The sequence below is a fragment of the Triticum urartu genome, chromosome 5A (assembly GCF_056163025.1).
Source record: "Triticum urartu cultivar PI428250 chromosome 5A, HENAU_Tu73, whole genome shotgun sequence".
Classification (NCBI taxonomy): Eukaryota; Viridiplantae; Streptophyta; class Magnoliopsida; order Poales; family Poaceae; genus Triticum; species Triticum urartu.
Genome location: NC_141877.1, coordinates 354,480,183 through 354,506,088, shown reverse-complemented (window position 1 = coordinate 354,506,088; position 25,906 = coordinate 354,480,183). Strand labels below are relative to the sequence as shown.

General features: G+C 45.6%; 1 protein-coding gene across 1 annotated transcript; it reads left to right on the top strand.

The window, feature by feature from the left end:
• The first annotated feature begins 2,436 nt into the window (after positions 1 to 2,436).
• Positions 2,437 to 3,951, top strand: LOC125508899 (Galactose oxidase/kelch repeat superfamily protein). The gene is made up of 2 exons (XM_048673696.2): positions 2,437 to 2,593; positions 2,818 to 3,951. Exons 1-2 carry the CDS (start codon positions 2,564 to 2,566, stop codon positions 3,769 to 3,771), a joined length of 984 nt encoding a protein of 327 aa, XP_048529653.2. The 5' UTR covers positions 2,437 to 2,563; the 3' UTR covers positions 3,772 to 3,951.
• Positions 3,952 to 25,906: the final 21,955 nt, after the last annotated feature.

Sequence of the window (25,906 nt, the reverse complement as noted above, 5' to 3'; positions counted from 1 at the left end):
CGGATGATCCATGGTTTCGTCGCCATTTTCGTATGTGAAAACCATTGTTTTTGCGCATTGTGGAGGGAGTGGAGGCACACGACGACTACTTCAAGCTCACGAGGGGTTGCTGCAGCCAACTCTCTTTCTCGACCAAGCAGAAGTGCACGACTGCTTCGAGGATGCTTGCACTTGGTACTGCTGCAGATGCCGTTGGTGAGATGGTCAGGATGGGGGAGAGCACATGCCTGAAGACTACTGTCAAGTTTGCCCGCGCCGTGGTGGAGGTGTTTGGACCTGGGTATCTCAGAGAACCAAATGCGTAGGACACCGAGAAGTTGTTGGCTATTGGCAAGGGGGCTTCCAGGAATGTTCGGATCAATTGATTGCATCCATTGGCGATGGAAGAACTTCCCTAAAGGTATGCGAGGAATGTATCAAGGTCGCACCAAAGAGGCCGCCATCATACTAGAAGCGGTGCCATCACATGACTTATGGATTTGGCATGCTTTCTTTGAAATGTCAGGTTCTCACAACGACATCAACGTGCTTCAACGATCTCCGGTGTTTAGGAGGCTTTGCAATGGGAAATCACCGCCATGCAACTACACCGTCAACACCCGAGACTACAACATGGGGTACTATCTTGCCGATGGTATCTATCCGCAGTGGGCGACGTTTGTGAAGACCATATCCGAGCCGCATGGCAATAAACAGAGCCACTTTGCAACAATGCAGGAAGCGGCTAGTAAGGATGTGGAGAGGGCATTTGGTGTGCTTCAGGCTCGTTGTGGAATTGTGTGGGGCGCTGCAATAATATGGGAATCAGAAACTTTGTGGCAGCTGATGACATGTTATATTATTCTGCACAATATGATTGTCGATGGTGTAGCCCAAACCCATGATTTCAAAGCACTTGGAGAACAAGTTGAAATTCTGGAAGATCAAGATATGGCTCAGTTGATGAAATTTCTGTAGATGCATCAGAATCTTCGAGAACAACAGGCGCGCACGTAACTTCAATGATCTTGTGGAGCACATGTGGACCTACAGTGACAACCAAGAAGACAATGCTTGAGTTTTGCATTTAAAATAAATTTTATGTAAACGCTATCTATGCTTGGTACCAACAATTACTATTTACGTGTGACATTGTGTTGCATGATCAACGTGTATGTGTTTGCATGAATTTAAGAGTCCAGATTTAAGATATATGAATGCCCGAAAGAAAATATAAAAGCCTATCTAGATGCACCCGCGAGCGTGTCCGGTCGCGTCCACGGGTGTTTGAGGGACTGGATTTGTCAAATCCGACTATAAACATTCTAAGGGATTTAATTCTCCTCGTCGCTGCCAATCCCCCTAAATTCCTTGTGAACCGAGGCCAGGCCTTATGAGTGTTTGGTTCCTTGGGTACTTATACAAGAGCCTACCAACAACCCTATTTCCTCTTGTTAAAAAAAGCACCTATTTCCATGTTTGATCGAATGGAGAACACTTCACTGCCGACAAAATAACAAAGGCACGGGTGCACTAAAATACCAGGATTGATGCAGGTACCTATGGATCCCTCAAGATATAAACCAAGGCGACCGAGTTAAATAAAGTTGCAGAGCCGTAGTGATATCATCCAAATTCTGGATGCCGATATTGGTCCTTTCCTTGTAATATACTCTCTTCGTAAGAGCAACTTCAATGAAGCAATCCATTTTATCCACCTGTATTTGTTTGGATCAGCACGGGCAAAAGTAGTGGCCCAACGCGTCGATCCAAATTCAAATCTCATCCGCTTCGCGTCCGCGCCGACGCATTTATGTCTCAAATTTGCGTCCTAAATGTGTTGGTGCGGACGCGGAACGGACGCCACGCGCTCCTTCTTGGTGTCTGTCGTGGCCCCACCTGACGGTCGTCCAACCGCGTGCGCCCACCGGTTTGGATGAAAGCGATGCCGGCTCAGGAGGCGGCGTACCTCGAGATGTGGCGCCAGCGACGGCTGGCCGAAGAGCGCTGTCGCGGCGAGTACATGGCCTACATCATCGTCGCCTGGAACACGGCGTTCCCCTGGGCCAGCCCTGCGCCGACGCTTACCGACCTCATCGACCTCACCGGCTTTAATGTTTAATTAAGTTGTTTTATTTTAAATATGCATGTATTGTTTTTTTTCATGACACCGTCAAAGTGGGTCGGGTAAGCGTTAGGCGCATACGCCAACCCAAACCTAAAAGCAAATCGTCCGTGTCCGTCTGGCCAACCCAAACGGACAAAAGACGGAGACAAAATGGCTGTCTAATTGGGTCGGCCCGTTGAAGTTAAAGAAATATAAGAGTGTTTAGACCATTGTTTTAGTGATGTAAACACACTCATATTTGTTTACAGAGGGAGTAATTGAGCTTATTTCTCTAGGGAGGGCTCGACGGTAATTTGGGTGGGATGGAGTGGTTAGATAGATTGGTTCACGGAGCTAGGGATGGCACCATTCATGCCCCTCGACCAGCTTATAACAAGTGACCCCAATCATCACTTTCCCCCACACACAAAGGCACAGTAGAGAAGCTCCAGATTCAGGTTCAGCTTCTCCATAGCAATGGCTGGCACCGGCAGCACCTGGCTCCTGGTGTGTTTCCTCGCCTCTCCAACTCAATTTCCTTGTTTCCTACTCCATCTTCGTTTTCCTCTCCCCTCTTTGGACATGTTTTGCTTCTTCACTTGCTGTATCGATGCGATCTATGCAATTCATATTAGAAGAAATTGGTTTGGGTGATTGGTATTTGGTTGTTCTGAAATCCTTGAGGTGATCTCTTTCTTTGACAAGATTTTCTTGCTTAATTGATCACACAGCTGGAGCAGAAGGGAGCTGGGCCGGGAGCAAGGAGCTCCCACGCGATCACGCTCGTCGGAGGCACGGCTTACTCCTTCGGCGGCGAGTTCACGCCGCGCCTGCCCGTGGACAACACCATGTACGCCTTCGACCTCAAGGCCCAGTCCTGGTCCGCCCTCGACGCGGCCGGCGAGGTGCCCCCGCCGCGCGTCGGCGTCACCATGGCCTCCGTCGGCGCCACGGTGTTCGTCTTCGGCGGCCGCGACAAGGACCACACGGAGCTCAACGAGCTCTACTCCTTCGACACGGCCACCAGCACCTGGACCCTGCTCTCCTCCGGCGACCACGGCCCGCCGCACCGGAGCTACCACTCCATGGTGGCCGACGGCGAGGGGAGCCGCGTGTACGTCTTCGGCGGCTGCGGCAACGCCGGCAGGCTGAACGACCTGTGGGCCTACGACGTCGCCGCCGGGCGCTGGGAGGATCTGCCTTCGCCGGGGGCGGCCTGCCCTCCCCGCGGCGGGCCCGGGCTGGCGTTCGCCGGCGGGAAGGTGTGGGTGGTGTACGGGTTCTCCGGGGACGCGGAGCTCGACGACGTGCACTCCTACGACCCGGCCACCGGCGAGTGGGCCGTGGTCGACACCACCGGCGACAAGCCCACCCCGCGGAGCGTGCTCTGCGCCGCCGGGGTCGGGAAGCACGTGGTGGTGTTCGGCGGCGAGGTGGACCCCAGCGATCTCGGCCACCTCGGCGCCGGCAAATTCTCCGCCGAGGCCTTCGTGCTAAACACCGACACCGGCGCGTGGACCAGGCTGGATGACGCCGGGTCTGGCCACCACCCCGGTCCTCGGGGTTGGTGCGCGTTCTCGGCGGGGGCGCTTGACGGCCGGCGAGGCATGCTTGTCTACGGCGGCAACTCGCCGACGAACGACCGGCTTGGCGACATGTTCCTCTTCACTCCGCTTCTAGCTTGAGCCAGCAGGCCAGCTAGGCGGTGCCCGCAGCTCTGTGTGCAATTGGAGTGGTCTGTGACGAACTTGCTGCTGTGTGTCTTAGTAGATGATTTGCATCTTGTGTTTACGTTGTGTATGTAATAAATGAAGAATAATATGGAGTACTACTCGTAGTAGTAATGATGAATTGGGTGTTTTACATTGCTCTGCGAACTAAGATCTCATAGCTAATTCTAAATCCAAATGCTAATCTCTACTCTAATGGACGAGTTAATGAATAGTCTCCGCGGTTTAGTTTTTTTCGTCTCTCCTCTCACCACCTCCTCCCATCCTGGGTGGTCCATCGGTTTATTTTTCTCTTCACTCTTTATTACAATCAGAACTTTCCTAACGTATAACAAATCACGGATCTAACTTTCTTAAATTATGCAAATCAATCGATTTTTTTATTGGTTCAATTTGTCTTAGGAAACAAATAACAGATTTTCAGGAAACAAATAATACATTTTAATCTAACTTTCCTAACTTATCTAAATCAATCGATTTCTTTTATCTCTAATCCTAATGAACGAGTTGGTGAATAGTCTCCGCAGTTTATTTTCGCTGGGTTTTTTTTCGTCTCTCCTCCCACCACCCCCTTCCACTCTGGTCCATCAGTTTATTTTTCTCTCCACTCTTTATTACAACCAGAACTTTCCTAACGTATAACAAATCATGGATCTAACTTTCTTAAATTATGCAAATCAATCGATTCCTTTTATTGGTTCAATTTGTTTTAGAAAACAAATAACAGATTTTCAGGAAACAAATAATACATTTTAATGTAACTTTCCTAACTTATCTAAACCAATCAATTTCTCTTATTAGTGAAATTTGTTTTAGGAAACAAATAACAGACACGTCACAACTTGCCTCCCATAAATAGTTTCTTAACATTTGCAAACTTTCCTAATGAGACACATCACAAACGGGCAGGTACTGAGATCACATTACCAAACAATAAAACCCAATTTGCATAGAAATCAGTCCAAAAACCCTAACTTTCCTAAATTTTTACCTTTCCTTGATAACAACCAATATTTCCTATGTTTTCCACCTATTGAAGGAAATCACCCCTCCATCGATATTAGCATTTTTTGGAATGAGATCTCCGGGTTATGATTTTTTTTGCGATTCTTTCCAATTGTGACCTCTCCTTCCACTCCGTCTCCTTCTCGCATAAACACCTCCACCACAGCTAGGTGACACCACCCCAGACCTCTTGCCTCTCCACACCTTCTCTGCCACCTCCTTCTCGCACTCCATTAACAATCCCTCCACCACATTTGTCCACGGCGGTGTCGAGGGCATGGCGCAGCAGCGTACCCGCGGTAGAGCATCGCATAGCAGCAGGAAGCAGGCGAGGCGAGCGGACCACAGTGGAGGGCAGAGATGCGGCCGGCGTGGCTGAGGGGGCGGCCGACAGAAGATGGCCACGATTGGAAGCGGTGCGAGGTAGGGGCGCGACAGCGGGGCGAGCGAAGGGATAGGCGGCAGCAGACGGGGCAAGCGCAGCCAGCGAGAGTGTGGCGCGCGGCCAGGGAGTGTGTCGCGCGGGGCACAGTGGTGTGGTGGCTGCGGCGAGCGCGACGGCAGCGGCGGACGCGACCGACGCGGTGTAGCATGGGCATGGGCATGGAGAGAGAGTGGCCCCGCGGGCGCGGAAGAAGAGCGACATGCTTGGGCATGGGCGTGCATAGGAGCGGGCATGTGCCACGGGGTCAATCCGAGGAGCTCGGTGGCTACCCCTGCAATGGCCATGGCGGACGGCGGTTCTCGGCCACGGCGAAATACCTAACGAGAGCAGACAAGAGGGGAAACAGGGGAAAGGCAAGAAGAGATCATGCCGGTGTCAATGGCACCCTAGGGGAAGACATGGGAGCTCGGGGCGGCATGGATCGAACGGCAATGTCGCGGTGGCCCAAGCTTGAGGAAGACGGCATCGATGTCGATGCGGTGGTGCTGGACTTGATCTAAATATATCGACTAAATAGGCTATGCTGATTGGCAGTAAAGTTGAGCTAGCACCGCTTGATTATGTTACATATAATCGCCAAGATCTCGTCAGGGGCGTCATCTCTTTCATGTGCTTTACTGCATCACATATGTCGTGCCTCGACAGCAAAATTGTAGGAGTAACCGGTCCTGGTTGCACAACCTTTTGAATAAGAATAGGGCCAGGCAGATTAAGGAGTTCGCTGCCGTGAAGAGTTGGATTGCGTGATACCACCAATCAATGGCGGCATTCTTTTGTTTTTTAGGAGGAAACGACAGGAGAGGCTTCTACTGCATTTAATTAACAAAAGATATTAATGTTACATATTTACAAGAGGGGTGCCACTTGTTTGTTGTTTTGCCTCATTTGCTCTCAACGCGTTCCTACCTTCTGTCATGCGATGCCAAAGGCGTTCCAGGAGGCGTTGCGCATGATGGAACGTTGGTGAGTCACATGTGCACCAGGTCATCATGGCCTCCAATAGTACCACATGGTACGTTGAGGTTCACGCATCATTAACAGGTTGAAGATGAAGTTATGTGAGTCATAAATTGGAGTGGCTCGTGATTTTGTATGTTAGCCCTTCCTTGTAGGTGCTTCTCAAGCTGGAGGACAACATATTAGTCAAGACATTAGGGATCCTCATTGATGTTTTATCTCTCGTCTGCACTTATTTTGTTTGCTCCAATTCTATATATTGTCACGAGTAGATGAGGTGTAAGCATGTGAAATGTAGTTCCTTTTTCTACATATGGTGATTGATTTCTTCTTTGCTAACCCAACTAACGAATGGTAATCAATCTTCAAATACCAAAACCAAACGTACAAGGCAACAATCAATTCACGTATCACAATCAGATTCTTCTTTAGTACCCAGCTTAACTCACGGATGGTAATCAATCTCCAAACAAAGGAAACAATCACTGTCGTTTACCTCTCGCCAATGTTACGTAGAAATAACACTGAGAATTTAGATGTATTGTTTGTCATGGAGCTGTGGCTGGCCGATTACATGAAATTAATTTTCTCAGTTGTGGTGGCAAATATAATACACATAATCCATATTGTTATGCACTAGCACTTGCGCGTGTGAAATAGATGGATTATGGTCCCGTACCCAATAAGATGGATATGTGTGTGTTAGAAGAGAGAGAGAGAGAGGGGAGGGGGAGAGACAGTGAGGAAGATGGAAGGAGAGGGTGTGTGTGAGAGTTTGATGGTAAAAAAGATCGTCAATGTTACTTAATATGTATGAGAATATTAAATGTAATATTAACATAATTGATATTGAACTCTTAAAGTTAATGTGCCCCGTTGCAACGCACGGGCGTTCTTCTAGTGTACTTAGAGGCAGAGGACAGAAAGAAATTAAGGTGAGGCGAAGACTTAAGGAAATATTTTTCTTTTATACAAATCGAAAGAGTCGATACACACTACGAACGAATAACCAAATACAGTGAAAATGTAGACATGTTTTAATCGGTTTTGCTATATCTCATGTGCCTGAAGTTTTGCTGAGTTTGACTGGTTGAGGAAAATTTTATTTGCGTCAGTCGCTTTTTCTAGTTCATCCGAGCTTGCCGGAGAAGGGGCATCCCCAATATCTACCTTAGAGCAACGCCATTGCCCAACTATCTATCTTAGGAGCAAGCTATTGCCCCATTATCTATCTTTAGGTGTGGTGGGGTGCAAGGGAATACACCAGAGTTCTTCATTGGTGTGGCATGACTTAGAGGGATGGCTGAGGCGGTGGCCAGCAAAACGGTGGGAGGAGGTTGAGGGGAGGGCACGGGGGGGCGAGGGTACACAGTAGTGCCCGCCGGCCGTGGGTGGTGGAGGTCGGCGGTTAGGGTGGGGCAGGCTGGGGGAGTCATGAGGAGGAACAAGAAAGGGAGGAAGAAAATGAACAGTGCATGATCTATTTTGGACGGTTTGATGAAGATCTGATGGTCCATATAAAAAGTGATGCAATCTTTCATCAGGTAGTTGACAAATAGAAGCTACCTATTTCAATTGGAAAACAACCTAAAACATATCGATAAATATAACGAAGCTTTCAATGGCCAGCCGCCGCCAATGCGCTGCAGCTTAGGGTCTGTTTTATGCCTGGAGTGGTCGCGTGCGGTGTTCGTGTGTGTCTCTTCTTCGTGCCTAGGTGCTCGATCGAACCTGGCCACTCGGCGTCTCAACTTTGGACTGGTTCCTGGCCCAACACAGCCGACCCATCAGACCAGCGGCCAACCTCTTTCTATTTGTAGCATTTTCTGCGAGCAGTACGAATTAGAGATAGCTGAGCTAATCGATGCATAGGTATAGATTTTTTTGCTCAAAATTAAGGTATCGCAGCCGCCATACCCTGCCCACTAGAGTCCTCCGCCACTGAATGTACTAACGTCAACTCTAGACATTTTGCACCTCTGTCTGCATCGACCGTTCGTGATTGGCAACAATACAATACATGCCTTGCTGCCCCTACTGTCACTGGGAAAGGACACCGCAAGATCGAACCCAAAGCTAAGCACTTCTCCCATTGCAAGAAAGATCAATCTAGTAGGCCAAACCAAACTGATAATTCGAAGAGACTTGCAAAGATAACTAATCATACATAAAAGAATTCAGAGAAGATTCAAATATTGTTCATAGATAATCTTGATCATAAACCCACAATTCATCGGTCTCAACAAACACACCGCAAAAAGAAGATTACATCGAATAAATCTCCACAAGAGAGGGGGAGAACATTGCATTGAGATCCAAAAAGAGAGAAGAAGCCATCTAGCTAATAACTATGGACCCGAAGGTCTGAGGTAAACTACACACACTTCATCGGAGAGGCTATGGTGTTAATGTAGAAGCCCTCTGTGATGGATGCCCCCTCCGGCGGAGCTCCGGAACAGGCCCCAAGATGGGATCTCGTGGATACAGAAAGTTACGACGGTGGAATTAGGGTTTTGGCTCCATATCTGATCGTTTGGGGGTACGTAGATATATATAGGAGGAAGGAGTACGTCGGTGGAGCAACAGGGGGCCCACGAGGGTGGAGGGCGCGCCTGGGGGGGGGTAGGCGCGCCCCCTACCTCGTGGCCTCCTCCTTTATTTTTTGACATAGGGTCCAAGTCTCTTGGATCATGTTCGTTCCGAAAATCACGTTCCCGAAGGTTTCATTCCGTTTGGACTCCATTTAATATTCCTTTTCTTTGAAACCCTAAAATAGGAGAAAAAACAACAATTCTGCGATGGGCCTCCGGTTAATAGGTTAGTCCCAAAAATAATATAAAAGTGGATAATAAAGCCCAATAATGTCCAAAACAGTAGATAATATAGCATGGAGTAATAAAAAAATATAGATATGTTGGAGACGTATCAAGCATCCCCAAGCTTAATTCCTGCTCGTCCTCGAGTAGGTAAATGATAAAAAAGATAATTTTTGATGTGGAGTGCTACTTGGCATAATTTCAATGTAATTCTTCTTAATTGTGGTATGAATATTCAGATTCGAAAGATTCAAGATAAAAGTTCATATTGACTTAAAAATAATAATACTTCAAGCATACTAACTAAGCAATTATGTCTTCTCAAAATAACATGGCCAAAGAAAGTTCATCCCTACAAAATCATATAGTTAGTCATGCTCCATTTTCGTCACACAAGAATGCTCTCATCATGCACAACCCCGATGACAAGCCAAGCAATTGTTTCATACTTTAGTAATCTCAAACCTATAAACATTCACGCAATATATGAGTGCGAGCCATGGATATAGCACTATGGGTGGAATAGAATATGATGATGGGGGTTATGTGGAGAAGACAAAAAAGGAGAAAGTCTCACATCAACGAGGCTAATCAATGGGCTATGGAGATGCCCATCGATTGATGTTAATGCAAGGAGTAGGGATTGCCATGAAACGGATGCACTAGAGCTATAAATGTATGAAAGCTCAACAAAAGAAACTAAGTGGGTGTGCATCCAACTTGCTTGCTCACGAAGACCTAGGGAACTTGAGGAGGCCCATTGTTGGAATATACAAGCCAAGTTCTATAATGAAAAATTCCCACTAGTATATGAAAGTGACAAACAAAAGACTCTCTATCATGAAAATTATGGTGCTACTTTGAAGCACAAGTGTGGCAAAGGATAGTAGCATTGTACCTTCTCTCTCTCTCTCTCTCTCTCTCTCTCTCTTTTGGGCCCTCTCTTTTTATGGCCATTCTCCTTTTTTTAATTCCTCACTTGGGACAATGCTCTAGAAAATGATGATCATCACACTTCTATTTATTTACAACTCAATGATTACAACTCGATACTAGAACAAAAGATGACTCTATATGAATGCCTCCGGCGGTGTACCGAGATATGCAATGAACCAAGAGTGACATGTATGAAAGAATTATGAATGGTGGCTTTGCCACAAATACTATGTCAACTACATGATCATGCTAAGCAATATGACAATGATGAATGTGTCATGATGAACGGAATGGTGGAAAGTTGCATGGCAATATATCTCGGAATGGCTATGGAAATGCCATAATAGGTAGGTATGGTGGCTGTTTTGAGGAAGATATAAGGAGGTTTATGTGTGAAAGAGCGTATCATATCACGGGGTTGGATGCACCAGCGAAGTTTGCACCAACTCTCAATGTGAGAAAGGGCAATGCACGGTACCGAAGAGGCTAGCAATGATGGAAGGGTGAGAGTGCGTATAATCCATGGACTCAACATTAGTCATAAAGAACTCACATACTTATTGCAAAAATCTACAAGTCATCAAAAACCAAGCACTACGCGCATGCTCCTAGGGGGATAGATTGGTAGGAAAATACCATCGCTCGTCCCCGACCGCCACTCATAAGGAGGACAATCAAAGAACACCTCATGTTTCAAATTTGTTACATAACGTTTACCATACGTGCATGCTACGGGACTTGCAAACTTCAACACAAGCATTTCTCAAATTCATAACTACTCAACTAGCACGACTTTGATATTATTACCTCCATATCTCAAAACAATCATCAAGCATCAAACTTCTCTTAGTATTCAAAACATTCATAAGAAAAAAATTACTAATCTTGAATACCTAGCATATTAGGATTATTTAAGCAAATTACCATGATATTTAAGACTCTCAAAATAATATAAGTGAAACATGAGAGATCAATAGTTTCTATAAAACAAATCCACCACCGTGGTCTTAAAAGATATAAGTGAAGTACTAGAGCAAAACTATATAACTCAAAAAGATATAAGTGAAGCACATAGGGTATTCTAACAAATTCCAAATCATGTATGGCTCTCTCAAAAGGTGTGTACAACAAGGATGATTGTGGTAAGCTAAAAAGCAAACCCTCAAATCATACAAGACGCTCCAAGCAAAACACATATCATGTGGTGAATAAAAATATGGCTCCAAGTAAAGTTACCGATAGAAGTAGACGAAAGAGGGGATGCCTTCCGGGGCATCCCCAAGCTTTGGATTTTAGGTGTCCTTAGATTATCTTGGGGTGCCATGGGAATCCCCAATCTTAGGCTCTTTCCACTCCTTGTTCCATAATCCATCATATCTTTACCCAAAACTTGGAAACTTCACAACAGAAAACTTAAAGTAGAAAATCTCGTGAGCTCCGTTAGCGAAAGAAAACAAAAGACCATTTCAAGGTACTGTAATGAACTCATTCTTTATTTATATGGGTGTTATACCTACTATATTCCAACTTCTCTATGGTTTATAAACTATTTTACTAGCCATAGATTCATCAAAATAAGCAAACAACACACGAAAAACAGAATCTGTCAAAAACAGAACAGTCTGTAGTAATCTGTAGCTAGTGCAAGATGTGGAACCACAAAAAATTCTAAAATAAATTGCGGGACGTGAGTAATTTATCTATTAATTATCTGCAAAAAGAAATAACTAAATAGCACTTTCCAAATAAAAATGGCAGCATTTCTCGTGAGCGCTAAAGTTTCTGTTTTTTACAGCAAGTTCAATAAGACTTTCCCCAAGTCTTCCCAACGGTTCTACTTGGCACAAACACTAATTAAACACAAAAAACACAACCAAAACAGAGGTTAGATAAATTATTTATTACTAAACAGGAGCAAAAATCAAGGAATAAAAATAAAATTGGGTTGCCTCTCAACAAGCGCTATCGTTTAACGCCCCTAGCTAAGCATAAAAAGCAAGGATAGATCTAGGTATTGCCTTCTTTGGTAGGCAATCCATAAGTGGCTCTCATAATAGATTCATAAGGTAATTTAATTTTCTTTCTAGGAAAGTGTTCCATGCCTTTCCTTAACGGAAATTGGAATCTAATATTTCCTTCCTTCATATCAATAATTGCACCAATCATTCTAAGGAAAGGTCTACCAAGAATAATAGGACATGAAGGATTGCAATCTATGTCAAGAACGATAAAATCTACGGGCACATAATTCCTATTTGCAACAATAAGAACAACATTAATTCTTCCCATAGGTTTCTTAATAGTGTAATTCGCAAGGTGCAAGTTTACAGAGCAATCATCAAAATCATGGAAACCTAACAAATCACACAAAGTCTTTGGAATCGTGGAAACACTAGCACCCAAATCACACAAAGCATAGCATTCATGATATTTAATCTTAATTTTAATAGTTGGTTCCCACTCATGGTAAAGTTTTCTAGGGATAGAAACTTCCAACTCAAGTTTTTCTTCATAAGATTGCATCAAGGCATCAACGATATGTTTACTAAATGCTTTATTTTGACTATAAGCATGAGGAGAATTTAGCATGGATTGCAACAAGTAAATACAATCAATCAAAGAGCAATTTTCATAATTAAATTCCTTGAAATCCAAAATAGTGGGTTTAGCAACATCTAGGGTTTTAATTTCTTCAATCCCACTTTCATCAAATTTAGCATCAAGATCTAAAAACTCTGAATTTTTGGAACGCCTTCTAGGTAAATGTGGATCATATTCGGTCCCATCATTATCAAGATTCATATTGCAAAACAAAGATTTAATAGGGGACACATCAATAACTTTTAGATCTTCATCTTTATTTTCATAGGAACTAGAAGAACACGCTCTTATAAAGGCATCTTTCTTAGCACGCATCCTAGCGGTTCTTTCTTTGCACTCATCAATGGAAATTCTCATGGCTTTGAGAGACTCATTGATACATGCTTAGGAGGAAAGGATCTAAGTTTCAAAGAATCAACATCAAGAGAAATTCTATCAACGTTCCTAGCCAACTCATCAATCTTAAGCAATTTTTCTTCAATCAAAGCAAATTCTTTTGCAAAGTAATAAATTATTTAATATTAGATTCAAAATCAGAGGGCATCTTACTATAATTTCCACAAGAATTGTTGTAGGAATCACCATAATTATTAGAGGGATTACTAGGATACGGCCTAGGATTAAAATTTCCTCTATACGCGTTCTTACCAAAATTGTTCCTACCAACAAAATTCACATCAATAGATTCATTATTATTCTCAATCAAAGTAGACAAGGGCATATCGTTAGGAGCAAAAGAAACACTCTTACTAGCAAATAATTTCGTAAGTTCATCCATCTTTCCACTCAAAACATTAATTTCTTCTATCGCATGCACCTTTTTATTAGTAGATCTTTCAGTATGCCATTGAGAATAATTAACCATAATATTATCTAGGAGTTTAGTAGCTTCTACTATAGTGATTTCCATAAAAGTGCCTCCCGCGGCCGAATCTAAAAGATTTCTAGAAGCAAAATTCAATCCGGCATAAACATTTTGTATAATCATCCACAAATTCAAACCATGAGTAGGGCAATTACGTATCATTAATTTCATCCTCTCCCAAGCTTGTGCAACATGTTCATGATCAAGTTGCTTAAAATTCATAATATCGTTTCTAAGGGACATGATCTTAGCGGGAGGAAAATACTTAGATATAAAAGCATCTTTGCACTTGTTCCAAGAATCAATACTATTTTTAGGCAAAGACGGAAACCAAGCTTTAGCATGATCGCTAAGCGAAAAAGGAAATAGCTTCAATTTAACAATATCATTATCCACATCTTTCTTCTTTTTCATATCACACAAATCAACAAAGCTATTTAGATGGGTAGTGGCATCTTCACTAGGAAGGCCGGAAAACGGATCTTTCATGACAAGATTCAGTAAAGCGGCATTAATTTCACAAGATTCAGCATCGGTAAGAGGAGCAATCAGAGTGCTAATAAAGTCATTGTTGTTGGTATTGGTAAAGTCACACAATTTAGTGTTATCTTGAGCCATCGTGACAAGCAAGCAATCCAACACACAAGCAAACAAAAAGCAAGCGGGCAAAAAGAGGCAAATAGAGAAAGAGAGGGAGGATAGAGAGAGATAGGGTGAATCAAACGGCAAGGGTGAAGTGGGGGGAGAGGAAAACAAGAGGCAAATGGCAAATAATGTAACGCGGGAGATAAGGGTATGTGATGGGTACTTGGTATGTTCACTTTTGCGTAGACTCCCCGGCAACGGCGCCAGAAATTCTTCTTGCTACCTCTTGAGCACTACCTTGGATTTCCTTGAAGAGGAAAGGATGATGCAGCAAAGTAGCATAAGTATTTCCCTCAGTTTTGAGAACCAAGTTATCAATCCAGTAGGAGGCTACGCGCGAGTCCCTCGTACCCGCACAAAACAAATAACTCCTCGCAACCAACGCGATAAGGGGTTGTCAATCCCTTCACAGTCACTTACGAGAGTGAGATCTGATAGATATGATAGAATAATATTTTTGGTATTTTTGTGATAAAGATGCAAAGTAAAATAAAAGCAAAGGAAATAACTAAGTATTGGAAGATTAATATGATGAAGATAGACCCGGGGGCCATAGGTTTGACTAGTGGCTTCTCTCAAGAGCACAAGTATTTTACGGTGGGTGAATGAATTATTGTTGAGCAATTGATAGAATTGAGCATAGTTATGAGAATATCTAGGTATGATCATGTATATAGGCATCACGTCCGAGACAAGTAGACCGACTCCTGCCTGCATCTACTATTATTACTCCACTCATCGACCGCTATCCAGCATGCATCTACAGTATTAGGTTCATGAAAACAGTGTAACGCCTTAAGCAAGATGACATGATGTAGAGGGATAAATTCATGCAATATGATAAAAAAACCATCTTGTTATCCTCGATGGCAACAATACAATATGTGCCTTACTGCCCCTACAGTCACTGGGAAAGGACACCACAAGATCGAACCCAAAGCTAAGCACTTCTCCCATTGCAAGAAAGATCAATCTAGTAGGCCAAACCAAACTGATAATTTGAAGAGACTTGCAAAGATAACCAATCATACATAAAAGAATTCAGAGAAGATTCAAATATTGTTCATAGATAATCTTGATCATAAACCCACAATTCATTGGTCTCAACAAACACATCGCAAAAAGAAGATTACATCGAATAGATCTCCACAAGAGAGGGGGAGAACATTGTATTGAGATCCAAAAAGAGAGAAGCCATCTAGATAATAACTATGGACCCGAAGGTCTGAGTTAAACTACTCACACTTCATCGGAGAGGCTATGGTGTTGATGTAGAAGCCCTCCATGATGGATGCCCCCTCCGGTGGAGCTCCGGAACAGGCCCCAAGATGGGATCTCGTGGATACAGAAATTTACGGCGGTGGAATTAGGGTTTTGGCTCCGTATCTGATCGTTTGGGGGTACGTAGATATATATAGGAGGAAGGAGTACGTCGGTGGAGCAACAGGGGACCCACGAGGGTGGAGGGCGCGCCTGGGGGGTGGTAGGCACGCCCCCTACCTCGTGGCCTCCTCCTTTATTTCTTGACGTAGGGTCCAAGTCTCCTGGATCATGTTCGTTCCGAAAATCACGTTCCCGAAGGTTTCATTCCGTTTGGACTCCGTTTGATATTCCTTTTCTTCGAAACCCTAAAATAGGCAAAAAACATCAATTCTGGGCTGGGCCTCCGGTTAATAGGTTAGTTCCAAAAATAATATAAAAGTGGATAATAAAGCCCAATAATGTCCAAAACAGTAGATAATATAGAATGGAGTAATAAAAAATTATAGATACCTTGGAGACGTATCAGAGATCTACGCCAAGTCAAGATGTACCAAGTACCCATCATAAATTCTCATCTCTTGCATTACATTATTCGCCATTCGCCTCTCCCCCACTTCTAAAATGATTTTCGAAAAGATTCGCCTTTTCTTTGCCCCTCTTCCATTCGTCTTCTTCGTTTGCTTTTTGTGTACTCGTGTGTTGGATTGCTTGCTTTGTCATGATGGCTCAAGAGAATACCAAATTGTGTGACTTTTCCAAGACCAATAATAATGATTTTATTAGTACTTCGATTGCTCCCGCTACTAATGCGGAATCTTATGAAATTAATGCCCTTTGCTGAATCTTGTTATGGAAGATCAATTTTCCGGCCTTCCTAGTGAAGATGCTGCATCCCATCTAAAAAATTTCGTTGATTTGTGTGATATGCAAAAGAAAAAAGATGTGGATAATGATATTGTTAAATTGAAGCTATTTCCGTTCTCCCTTTGAGATCGTGCTAAAACTTGGTTTTCATCTTAGCCTAAAAATAGTATTGATTCATGGAATAAGTGTAATGATGCTTTTATTTCCAAGTATTTTGCTCCCGCTAAGATCATCTCCCTTAGGAACGATATTATGAATTTTAAGCAACTTGGTCATGAACATGTTGCACAATCTTGGGAGAGGATGAAATTGATGATAAGAAATTGCCCTACTCATGGTTTGAATTTGTGGATGATTATACAAAAAAATTTATGCCAGACTGAATTTTGATTCTAGAAATCTTTCAGATTCAGCCGTGGGAGGTAATTTTATGGAAATTATTTTAGGAGAAGCTACAAAACTCCTAGATAATATTATGGTTAATTATTCTCAATGGCATACCGAAAGATCTTCCACTAGTAAAAAAGTGCATGAGATTGAAGAGATTAATGTTTTGAGTAAAAGGATGGACGAGCTTATGAAATTATTTGCTAGCAAGAGTGCTCCTATTGATCCTAATGATATGACTTTGTGTACTCTGATTGAGAATAATAATGAATCTATGGATGTGAATTTTGTTGGTAGGAACAATTTTGGTAATAACGCGTATAGAGGTAATTTCAATCCTAAGCCGTTTCCTAGTAATTCCTATAATAATTATGGTAATTTCTACAACAATTCTTATGGAAATTATAATAAGATGCCTATGATTTTGAGAATAGTGTTAAAGAATTTATGAGTTCGCAAAAGAATTTCAATGCTTTGATTGAAGAAAAATTGCTTAAGATTGATGATTTGGCTAGGACCGTGGATATAATATCTCTTGATGTTGATTCTTTGAAACTTAGATCTATTCCACCCAAGCATGATATCAATGAGTCTCTCAAAGCTATGAGAATTTCCAATGATGAGTACTGTCGGTGTCAAAACCGGCGGATCTCGGGTAGGGGGTCCCGAACTGTGCTTCTAAGGTGGATGGTAACAGGAGGCAAGGGACACGATGTTTACCCAGGTTCGGGCCCTCTTGATGGAGGTAATACCCTACGTCCTGCTTGATTGTTCTTGATGATGTGAGTATTACAAGAGTTGATCTACCACGACATCGTAGAGGCTAAACCCTAGAAGCTAGCCTATAGTATGATTGTATGTTGTCCTACGGACTAAACCCTCCGGTTTATATAGACACCGGAGGGGGATAGGGTTACACAAGGTCGGTTACAAGGGAGGAGATATACAAATCCGTATTGCCTAGCTTGCCTTCCACGCCAAGGAGAGTCCCATCCAAACACAGGACGGAGTCTTCAATCTTGTATCTTCATAGTCCAACAGTCCAGCCAAAGTATATAGTCCGGCTGTCCGGAGACCCCCTAATCTAGGACTCCCTCAGTAGCCCCTGAACCAGGCTTCAATGACGACGAGTCCGGCGCGCAGTATTGTCTTCGGCATTGCAAGGCGGGTTCTTCTCCAAATACTTCATGGAAGATTTTTGAACACAAGGATAGTGTCCAGTCCTGCAAAACAAGTTCCACACCCCACCGTAGAGAGAATAATATTTCCACAAATTTAATCTGCTGACACGTTTAGCAACGTCACATCATGGCCTGATTCTTATCTAAACCGTTTTTCTCAACCAGCGATGCGCATATTGCGAGGTGGTTTTTCTGCCACGTCTTGTCAAAGCAGAGATCATGTCCCCCTTATTACGGGATTCTCATCAATACGGACGTGGGTACCCCAACCGTGCCCGTTGGTATGACCCCTAGATCTTAGGCAAACCCAAAACGACTACGAGGAGGACGCTTGATATTCACCCTCTTTATAAAGAGGACGAGGCCTTTTCTTTTTTCCCTCTTGCGCACAATTGAATCCTTCCCCCGCCTCGAGTTCCAACACCCAGAGCTCAGGTCAGGCGCTTCGGACCTTCAACTATGTCTGGATCCAACCTTGAAGGTCGGTGGATGCCCAGAGGAGGACATCAAGAAGCTGAGAGATGCCAGATATCTGACCGCTGAAATTTCGCACAGGCTGCCTGCCCGAGGGCAGGTCATCCCTACTCCCGAACCCACCGAGAGTGTCGTGTTCATCTCCCACTTCCTCCGAGGACTAGGCCTCACTCTGGATCCCTTTGTTAGGGGTCTTATGTTTTATTATGGGCTGGATTTCCATGATCTGGCCTCGGATTCCCTTCTACACATCTCGTCATTTATTGTCGTATGTGAGGCCTTCCTCCGCATTACCCCTCACTTCAGCCTGTGGCTCAAGACCTTCGATGTGAAGTCGAAGATGATCGAGGGGTGGCACGCAGAGTGCGGAGGTGCCTTTATAAGAAAAATCGCTGATGCTCCATGGCCAGAGGGTTCTTTCCCAGAGGTGTCCAGATTGTGGCAGCGGGAGTGGTTTTACATCACAGCTCCCCGAAGTGCCAAGTGGGTAGCCGCCCCCAGCTTTCGCTCGGGCCACCCATTGCAACTGATGTCATGGATCAGTAGGGGGCTTGAGCTGGGGTCCAGCAAAGGACGTGCCAATATTGTAGAGCCGTATCCGAGATCTCTTTGAGAGAGATTTCAGTTTGGTTATGGTAATGCAAGTTATGCTAGTTCGTCGAGTCCAGCCTTGCAAACGTCGGCCCCTCCGTATGTGGGAATTCAACCCGGAAGGACCGCGAGCTATTCAACACTTTCCCGGCATGACACTCGAAGAGATGTACAAATAGTTCTTCAGACCCCAAATAGAGTGTCCGGACACCTCCGAGGATATGGGTTTGAGCTGCAACTGCCCTGCTACCCAAGTAAGTAATCCAATGGTCGAACCCGCCATCCTTTTATTTATCATGGCATCATTCTAAAGAATCGCTCTTTGACCAGGACAGGATAACAATGGCGAAGATGATCAGGTGTTCGGCCCCCCTTCCCGAGGGTTTGGACAATCCGGTATTGGACAAGATGCTCGAGCCGGCGCCTTGTCTAACACCCTCAAAGGAATATGAAGGGGGAATTAAAGAGGGCGAAAGCGGGCCTCACTCGCTACTCATTCCAACCGGGGGAATGAGCGCCTCCGCGAGGGAGGATAACCAGGGGGAAGAATCTGACATTCTCTCTCCCCGGGGAAGGAAGAGGACTACCTCTGAAGATCCGGAAACCAAGGTGTCCAAACGGGAGAAGAAATCTTCGCTAGAGGGTCCTGCCTCGGAGGGTATTCTTGCCGCACAATGTCCGCGCGGGGATCAGCCCTCTACCGAGCTGTAAGTAATCAAAAAGTACTTAATAGTGAAAATATCCTACCTTACTTCCGAAGACAATAACCGATGCTTATAAATTGTAGTCCGGACCGTAGCCCTTCTCGGCAGAGTTCGTCTTCAGGGGATCTTCTTCCGGAGATGATGGAGAGCGAAACACCTCACCCTGACACCCCGCCTCATGAGGCGGGCGACCCTGAAGTGTCATCGCGGAGGGTATCTCTGGATCCGCCAAGACCAGAGGATAACCCTTTGGCTACCCGGAATCTCCAGTATCCGGCTCCTAAGGAGAGCGACAGTGTGCGGTCGGACGCACTAAGGGGTCTTCTGGGGCAAGCGGCCATCTCGGAAGCGCATCGTACGCTGATGGGTACGGTAATTGAAAGGATTTCATCCGCTGAAAGCGGATTGCACGAACCCTTTATGAGTCTACTGAAAGGCTTCAAGGTACATGAAATAGTGTATGTTTTTGATAGTGCCGCACACGTTAGGTGTGCCCTATGCAGATAGGAGCCCCTGAGACTCTGGTTGTCATCGCGAACGGCGGCAACCCAGGGATCATATTCCCAGGTAACAACCCGACTGCCTTTATGTGCAGGTGGCTGAGGCTCCGGTGCCTAGCTGAACTGATGGGTTTACCGATCTAAAGCGGCAACTTGATGCGGCCAATGCCGATATCATGCTTATCAACCAGCGGCTTGACGAGGCACAGGGTAAGTGATTTCTCTAGTGATCGTCACATAATAAGAGGAGCATGATGCCAGTATCTTTAATATGTTGTGACTGCAGATGGAGCTGCCACCATGGAGACCCTTCGGGCGGAGCTTGCCCGAGGCAAGGAACAAGCAAGGAGTAGCAATGCGGCCACTCTAAAGGCGGCCGAAGAGTTGAGGGCCGAACAGGCCGCGCATTGCGAGAGCAAAGAAAGAATGGCCAAAATGGTTGTAGAGTTAAAAGATGTGGCTGATCATTACCAACTTCTTGAAGAAGAAAGTTGAGCGAGGGAGACGGACCTGGAGAAGGCCCTGGTAGCTGCCAAGGAGGCTCGCTCCAAAATTAGAGCGGCGAAGGAGGAGCTGCATCAAGTTGTAGATATTGTGTCTGTGAAGCCCTTCTTGTTGCGGACTAAATTTGGAGATCCGAAGTATGCTCTGCTTGACCGACTGTGGAGTTCTTCGGACGCCTACGTGGATTTGGCTGCAAGTGCTGCAGATGCGGCTGAGTTCTTCAAGGATCAGAAAGATCACGAAGTGGAAAAGCTGTTCTGGTCACAGTTTCATGCTCCAGTCCGTCCGCTGCTATTGAATGAGCGAATGGCCAAGTGGGCCGAGCTCCATAGGTTGTCCGGACTTGCCATGAGGTCCGTTGTGGATCATATGTGGCCGGGAGGGCCAAGGCCGAATGGCTGCCGAGCACTACTTTGAAGAAGTTCTTGAAGGCGCTCATTTGATAGAGGCTCAGTGCTCAAAGAATATTATGTTTTAGTGACATATACTTCCATTGTAAAAACAATGTTTTATTGAGTTATCAAGGCTGTATTTATACTTTTGCCCGAAAGTACTACGATGCCTCCTGTGCGGCCGTTTATGTATATATGTATATAACCTGAAAGTTTGCAGTCGTCGGCTTCCGCCCCCACGCATATAATGCGAGGGTGTTCGTAGAAAACGTGTATCCACACTTGATCCAACGTCTTGGTCCATTAAGGAGGTGGTAGCGCAGCGAACGAGGCAATCAGATTATATTGCTTTAACACTTTCACTTAGCCATAGGAGTTTGACGGTGGGGCTACTATATAGCCCCTGGTACTTCTGCGCTCGTCCGAATATGGGGCGCGTACGTGACCGGGAAATGACCCTTCGTTAATGCAGAGGAATCCCGAAGATTCCGCTAAGTCATCAAGTGGTTGACCAGTCTCTCGCTATATCATGACAGTTAGTTTTCGGCTTTCTCTACTGAGGTGCTCATCTGGATGAACCAGGGCACACTCGCAGTAGTTCTCCCAGTGCTACCTTAGCCGATATAACGGAACGTAAGGTACCAAAACGTGGGAGCCGGGCAAACCCAACATTTGACCAAAGACATGATTCGGAGCTGATGCATATAGGGCCAAACTCGCGACGCCGAACACTCCCTAAGGTGTTCGGTCTTTATAACATATATCGGGCCAAACAATGCCCTTAATAATAAACCCCATGTGTCCAGGTACGTTCAATATCCTGACGTGGCCACATGCCAATAACGTCGGCATCCTTCTCGGTTATGTGGAGTATCCGAAGGATGTGAGCAACAAGAGGCAGTAAAAAAGGTTTACGCAGGGTCTTAATCTAAAAAGAAACCTTTGGGCGGGTCCCTGCTGCACGTCTGCGCCTATGTCTCTGTTGTGCCGTGTCCTGGACGGGTGCAGCCCGATTGTCATCTGTAAAAGGAAAGGACTTAGGTGAAAGTTGCCATGCCGAAAAAAAGAATTGATTATTACCAATGAACTATCAAAATTCAAGAGAAGTCAAGTTGAGCCGGCTGGCCCTGATTACGCGCGGGAAGCCCCTCGTATCGTTTATGGGGGTTTGATCATCAAACCGATCTCATGTATATGTGGTGGAGCGCCGGACTCGTCTAACCGTGTCCGTGGTCTTGACGACCTGTCATTTTTTCCTGGTTGGTGAGGCCGGCTAGTTCGCGGCTGTTAAAGCCACCGTATCCTCTTCCGCGCGTAAAAAACGTTCGGTGTTTTGCGCTAACTGTGATGATGCCATGTGGACCGGGCATCTTAAGCTTGAGAAAAGCATAATGCGGTATTGCATTAAAACGAGCGAAAGCCGTTCTTCCGAGTAGTGCTTGATAACCACTTCGGAATGGAGTGATGTGGAAAGTTATCGTTTCACTTTAGAAGTTATTGGGAGAACCGAATACAACCTCTAGCAGTAGAGAGCCCGTACAGCGGGCCTCTTGGCCTGGTATTACTCCCTTGAAGGTAGTATTACCGTGGCTTATTTGTGTCGGGTCTATCCCCATTTTGCGGACTGTGTCCTGATATATCAGATTTGGATCACTGCCGCCATCCATGAGGACTTGTGTGAAATGGTACCCATTTATTATTGGGTCTAAAACCAAGGCTGCCAGTCCTTCGTGACGGATACTTGTCGCGTGATCCCTACGATCAAAAGTGATCGGGCAGGCCAACCAGGGGTTGAACCTGGGGATGACGGGCTCTGTGGCACGTGTGTCTCAGAGTGCATGCTTGCTTCTCCTCTTCGTCACATGGATCACATTTACTGTTTTAACCTCTAGTGCGAACTTTTTCTATCCTCCGGTGCTTTGCTGGTGAGGTTCATCCTTGTCTTCGCTTGGTGTCTCTTCCCCTTTGTGTTCATCGTTTAGCTTACCGGCCTGCTTGAAGACCCAACATTCTCTGTGGGTGTGATTTGCAGGTTTGTCGGGGGTGCCGTGAATCTGACAGAGCTTGTCAAGAATCTTGTTTAGGCCAGATGTTCCTTCTCTGCTGCCTTTGAAGGGCTTTTTTCGGCTGACCTGGTCAAGAGCCCCTGAATCCGGTGTTTAGCGCCATATTATCTGGGCTGCCTTCTTTACTTCGATGCTTGTTTTTGTTGCGTCGTGGTTTTCCATTGCCATCCCTAACTTCGGATGTGCTAAAGTCGCTGGTGCTGCTATGGGCCAACTAGCTGTCTTCGCCCGCGCAAAAGCGGGTCATGAGGATTGTTAGGGCTACCATTGTTCTCGGTTTTTCTTGGCCGAGGTGTCTGGCGAGCTATTCGTCTCAGATACTGTGTTTAAAAGCTGCTAAGGCTTCGGCGTCCGGACAATCGACGATTTGGTTCTTCTTGGCGAGGAACCTGTTCTAAAGCTTTCAGGCGGACTCTCCGGACTGTTGGATTATATGGCTTAAATCGTCTGCATCCGGAGGTCGGACATAAGTCCCTTGAAAATTAGCCCGAAAAGCGTCCTCGAGCTCCTCCCAACTTCCAATTGAGTTTTCTGGGAGGCTTTTCAGCCAGTGCCGAGCTGGCCCTTTAAGCTTTAGGGGAAAATATTTAATGGCATGGAGATCATCTCCACGAGCCATATGAATATGGAGGATAAAGTCCTCAATCCAGACTCCAGGGTCTGTGGTCCCGTCGTACGCCTCTATGTTCACTGGTTTGAATCCTTCTGGGAATTCGTGATTCAGCACCTTATCGGTGAAACACAGGGGGTGTGCGGCACCCCTGTATTGGGATATGCGTGGTGTTCGAACGGTTGTAGTATTCGGTTTTGATTTTGTGCCAGAGCACGCTTCCTAGATCCATAGATGGATCTGGTCACGCCGGATGTTTGGCGCAAGTTCTCACAAAGATCGTGTGTTGACTTATGTGCGACTTTGTTAGCCGCTCTATCGCGGTCACAAGGTGGTGGACCCGGCCGGTTGGCCGTATCATTTTTCGGCTGTGTGGGCTCTAAGGCCTCATCGTCGAATTCAGGTAGTAGCTTGCGCTTTGGATAGCTATTTGTGTGGTAACTTCTGCCATACTTTGTTTCGTTGTCGAGCACTTTGTTCCACCTGCTGTTGAGCGTATCTTGTGCGGCCTTAAGCCTTTGCTTCTGCTTCTTCAGGCTCCTCGCTGTGGCAATAAGCCTTCTGCGGAGGTTCTCTTGCTCCAAGTGCGTTTCCGGGATGATGTGTGCATCTTCGTCCGAACAGTTTTCCTCCCCAGACGGGGTTTGATGAGGTTTATCCTTGGCATCGCCGTGTTTGGGCGCCGGATCCGCACTATGTTCGCTGTTTGCATCTTGATCGTGCTCTGCCACCAGGGCGGTGCCGTCGTTGTTTCTCCTAGAGTCGACTGGACTGTTATTTCCTCTTGCGTTGTTGTCGCTGTTTTTGCTGTGGCGGGACGTAGAGCGGCGCCGCTGACGTCGGTGCTTGGGTTGTTTGGAGGGGGCATCCTCCGCTGTCTCTTCGCCATTGCCCTCTTTGGGTGTATCCACCATGTATATGTCATGTTATGAAGTGGTTGTCCGGCACCCTGTGGGCGCTGGTTCCTATTCGTCTCCTGCATCTTCGTTCATGCCGTTGATGTCTTCGGAGTTGAAGTTAAGCATGTCAGTTAAAGTCGTCGACAGTGGCTACCAAGTGGGTGGTGGGTGGGCAGCGAATTTCTTCGTCGTCCGCATCCCATTCTAGCCGAACATAGTTCAGCCAAGGTTCTCCTGATAGGGAGAGAGACCTTAATGAATTTAGCACGTCGCCAAAAGGCGAGTGCTGAAAGATATCCGCGGAGGTAAACTCCATGATTGGCGCCCAGTCGGGTTCGACGGGCACGGATGTAGGCGGCTCGGAGTCCGTGGCCGGAGATGAATCCAGTGGTTCGGCGACACGACTCTCGTAAGGGGTAAAGTTGGCATCCGGCTCTATCGCCGCTGAGAGCGCGGCCTCCGTGGCGGGGTCTATCCCTTCGCTCTCGGATGGCGGGATTTGCTCCAGATTGATGGCCGGAGTAGTTGCAGATGCGATCTCCCGAACATTGTCCGACGGTAGAGTTACGTCATGCTCGTCGCAACTGTGTGGCACACCTGACATGGGCTCGATTCCGTCGAAGATCAAGTCTCCGCGGATGTCGGCCGTGTAGTTCAAGTTTCCGAATCTGACCTAATGGCCAGGGGCGTAGCTCTTGATCTGCTCCAAATGGCCAAGCGAATTGGCCCGCAGTGCGAAGCTGCCGAATGCAAATATCTGCCCGGGGAGGAAGAGCTCACCCTGGACCGCATCGCTATTGATGATTGAAGGAGCCATCAAGCCTTACGGTAATGACAAAGTGGAAATCTCAATGAAAGCACCAACGTCAGTGTCAAAACCGGCGGATCTCGGGTAGTGCTACCTCTTCAGCACTGCGTTGGATTTCCCCGAAGAGGAGAGGATGATGCAGCAAAGTAGCATAAGTATTTCCCTCAGTTTTTGAGAATCAAGGTATCAATCCAGTAGGAGGCTACGCACGAGTCCCTCGTACCTACACAAAAACAATAGCTCAACGCAACCAACGCGCTTAGGGGTTGTCAATCCCTTCACGGTCACTTCCGAAAGTGAGATCTGATGGAGATGATAAATAATATTTTTGGTATTTTTTGGTATAGAGATGCAAAGTAAAAAGTAAAAGGCAAAATAAAAGCAAAGCAATAATAAAGTGATGGATATTAATATGATGAGAAAGAGACACGGGGGCCATAGGTTTCACTAGTGGCTTCTCTCAAGAGCATAAGTATTCTACGGTGGGTGAACAAATTACCGTTGAGCAATTGACAGAATTGAGCATAGTTATGAGAATATCTAGGTATGATCATGTATATAGGCATCACATCCGAGA

Excerpts from the sequence above, each read along its gene's own strand:
- LOC125508899 (XM_048673696.2), top strand. The coding sequence starts at position 2,564 with ATGGCTGGCACCGGCAGCACCTGGCTCCTG. Across the intron at positions 2,594-2,817 it reads CCGGCAGCACCTGGCTCCTG|CTGGAGCAGAAGGGAGCTGG; the intron begins GTGTGTTTCCTC and ends TTGATCACACAG.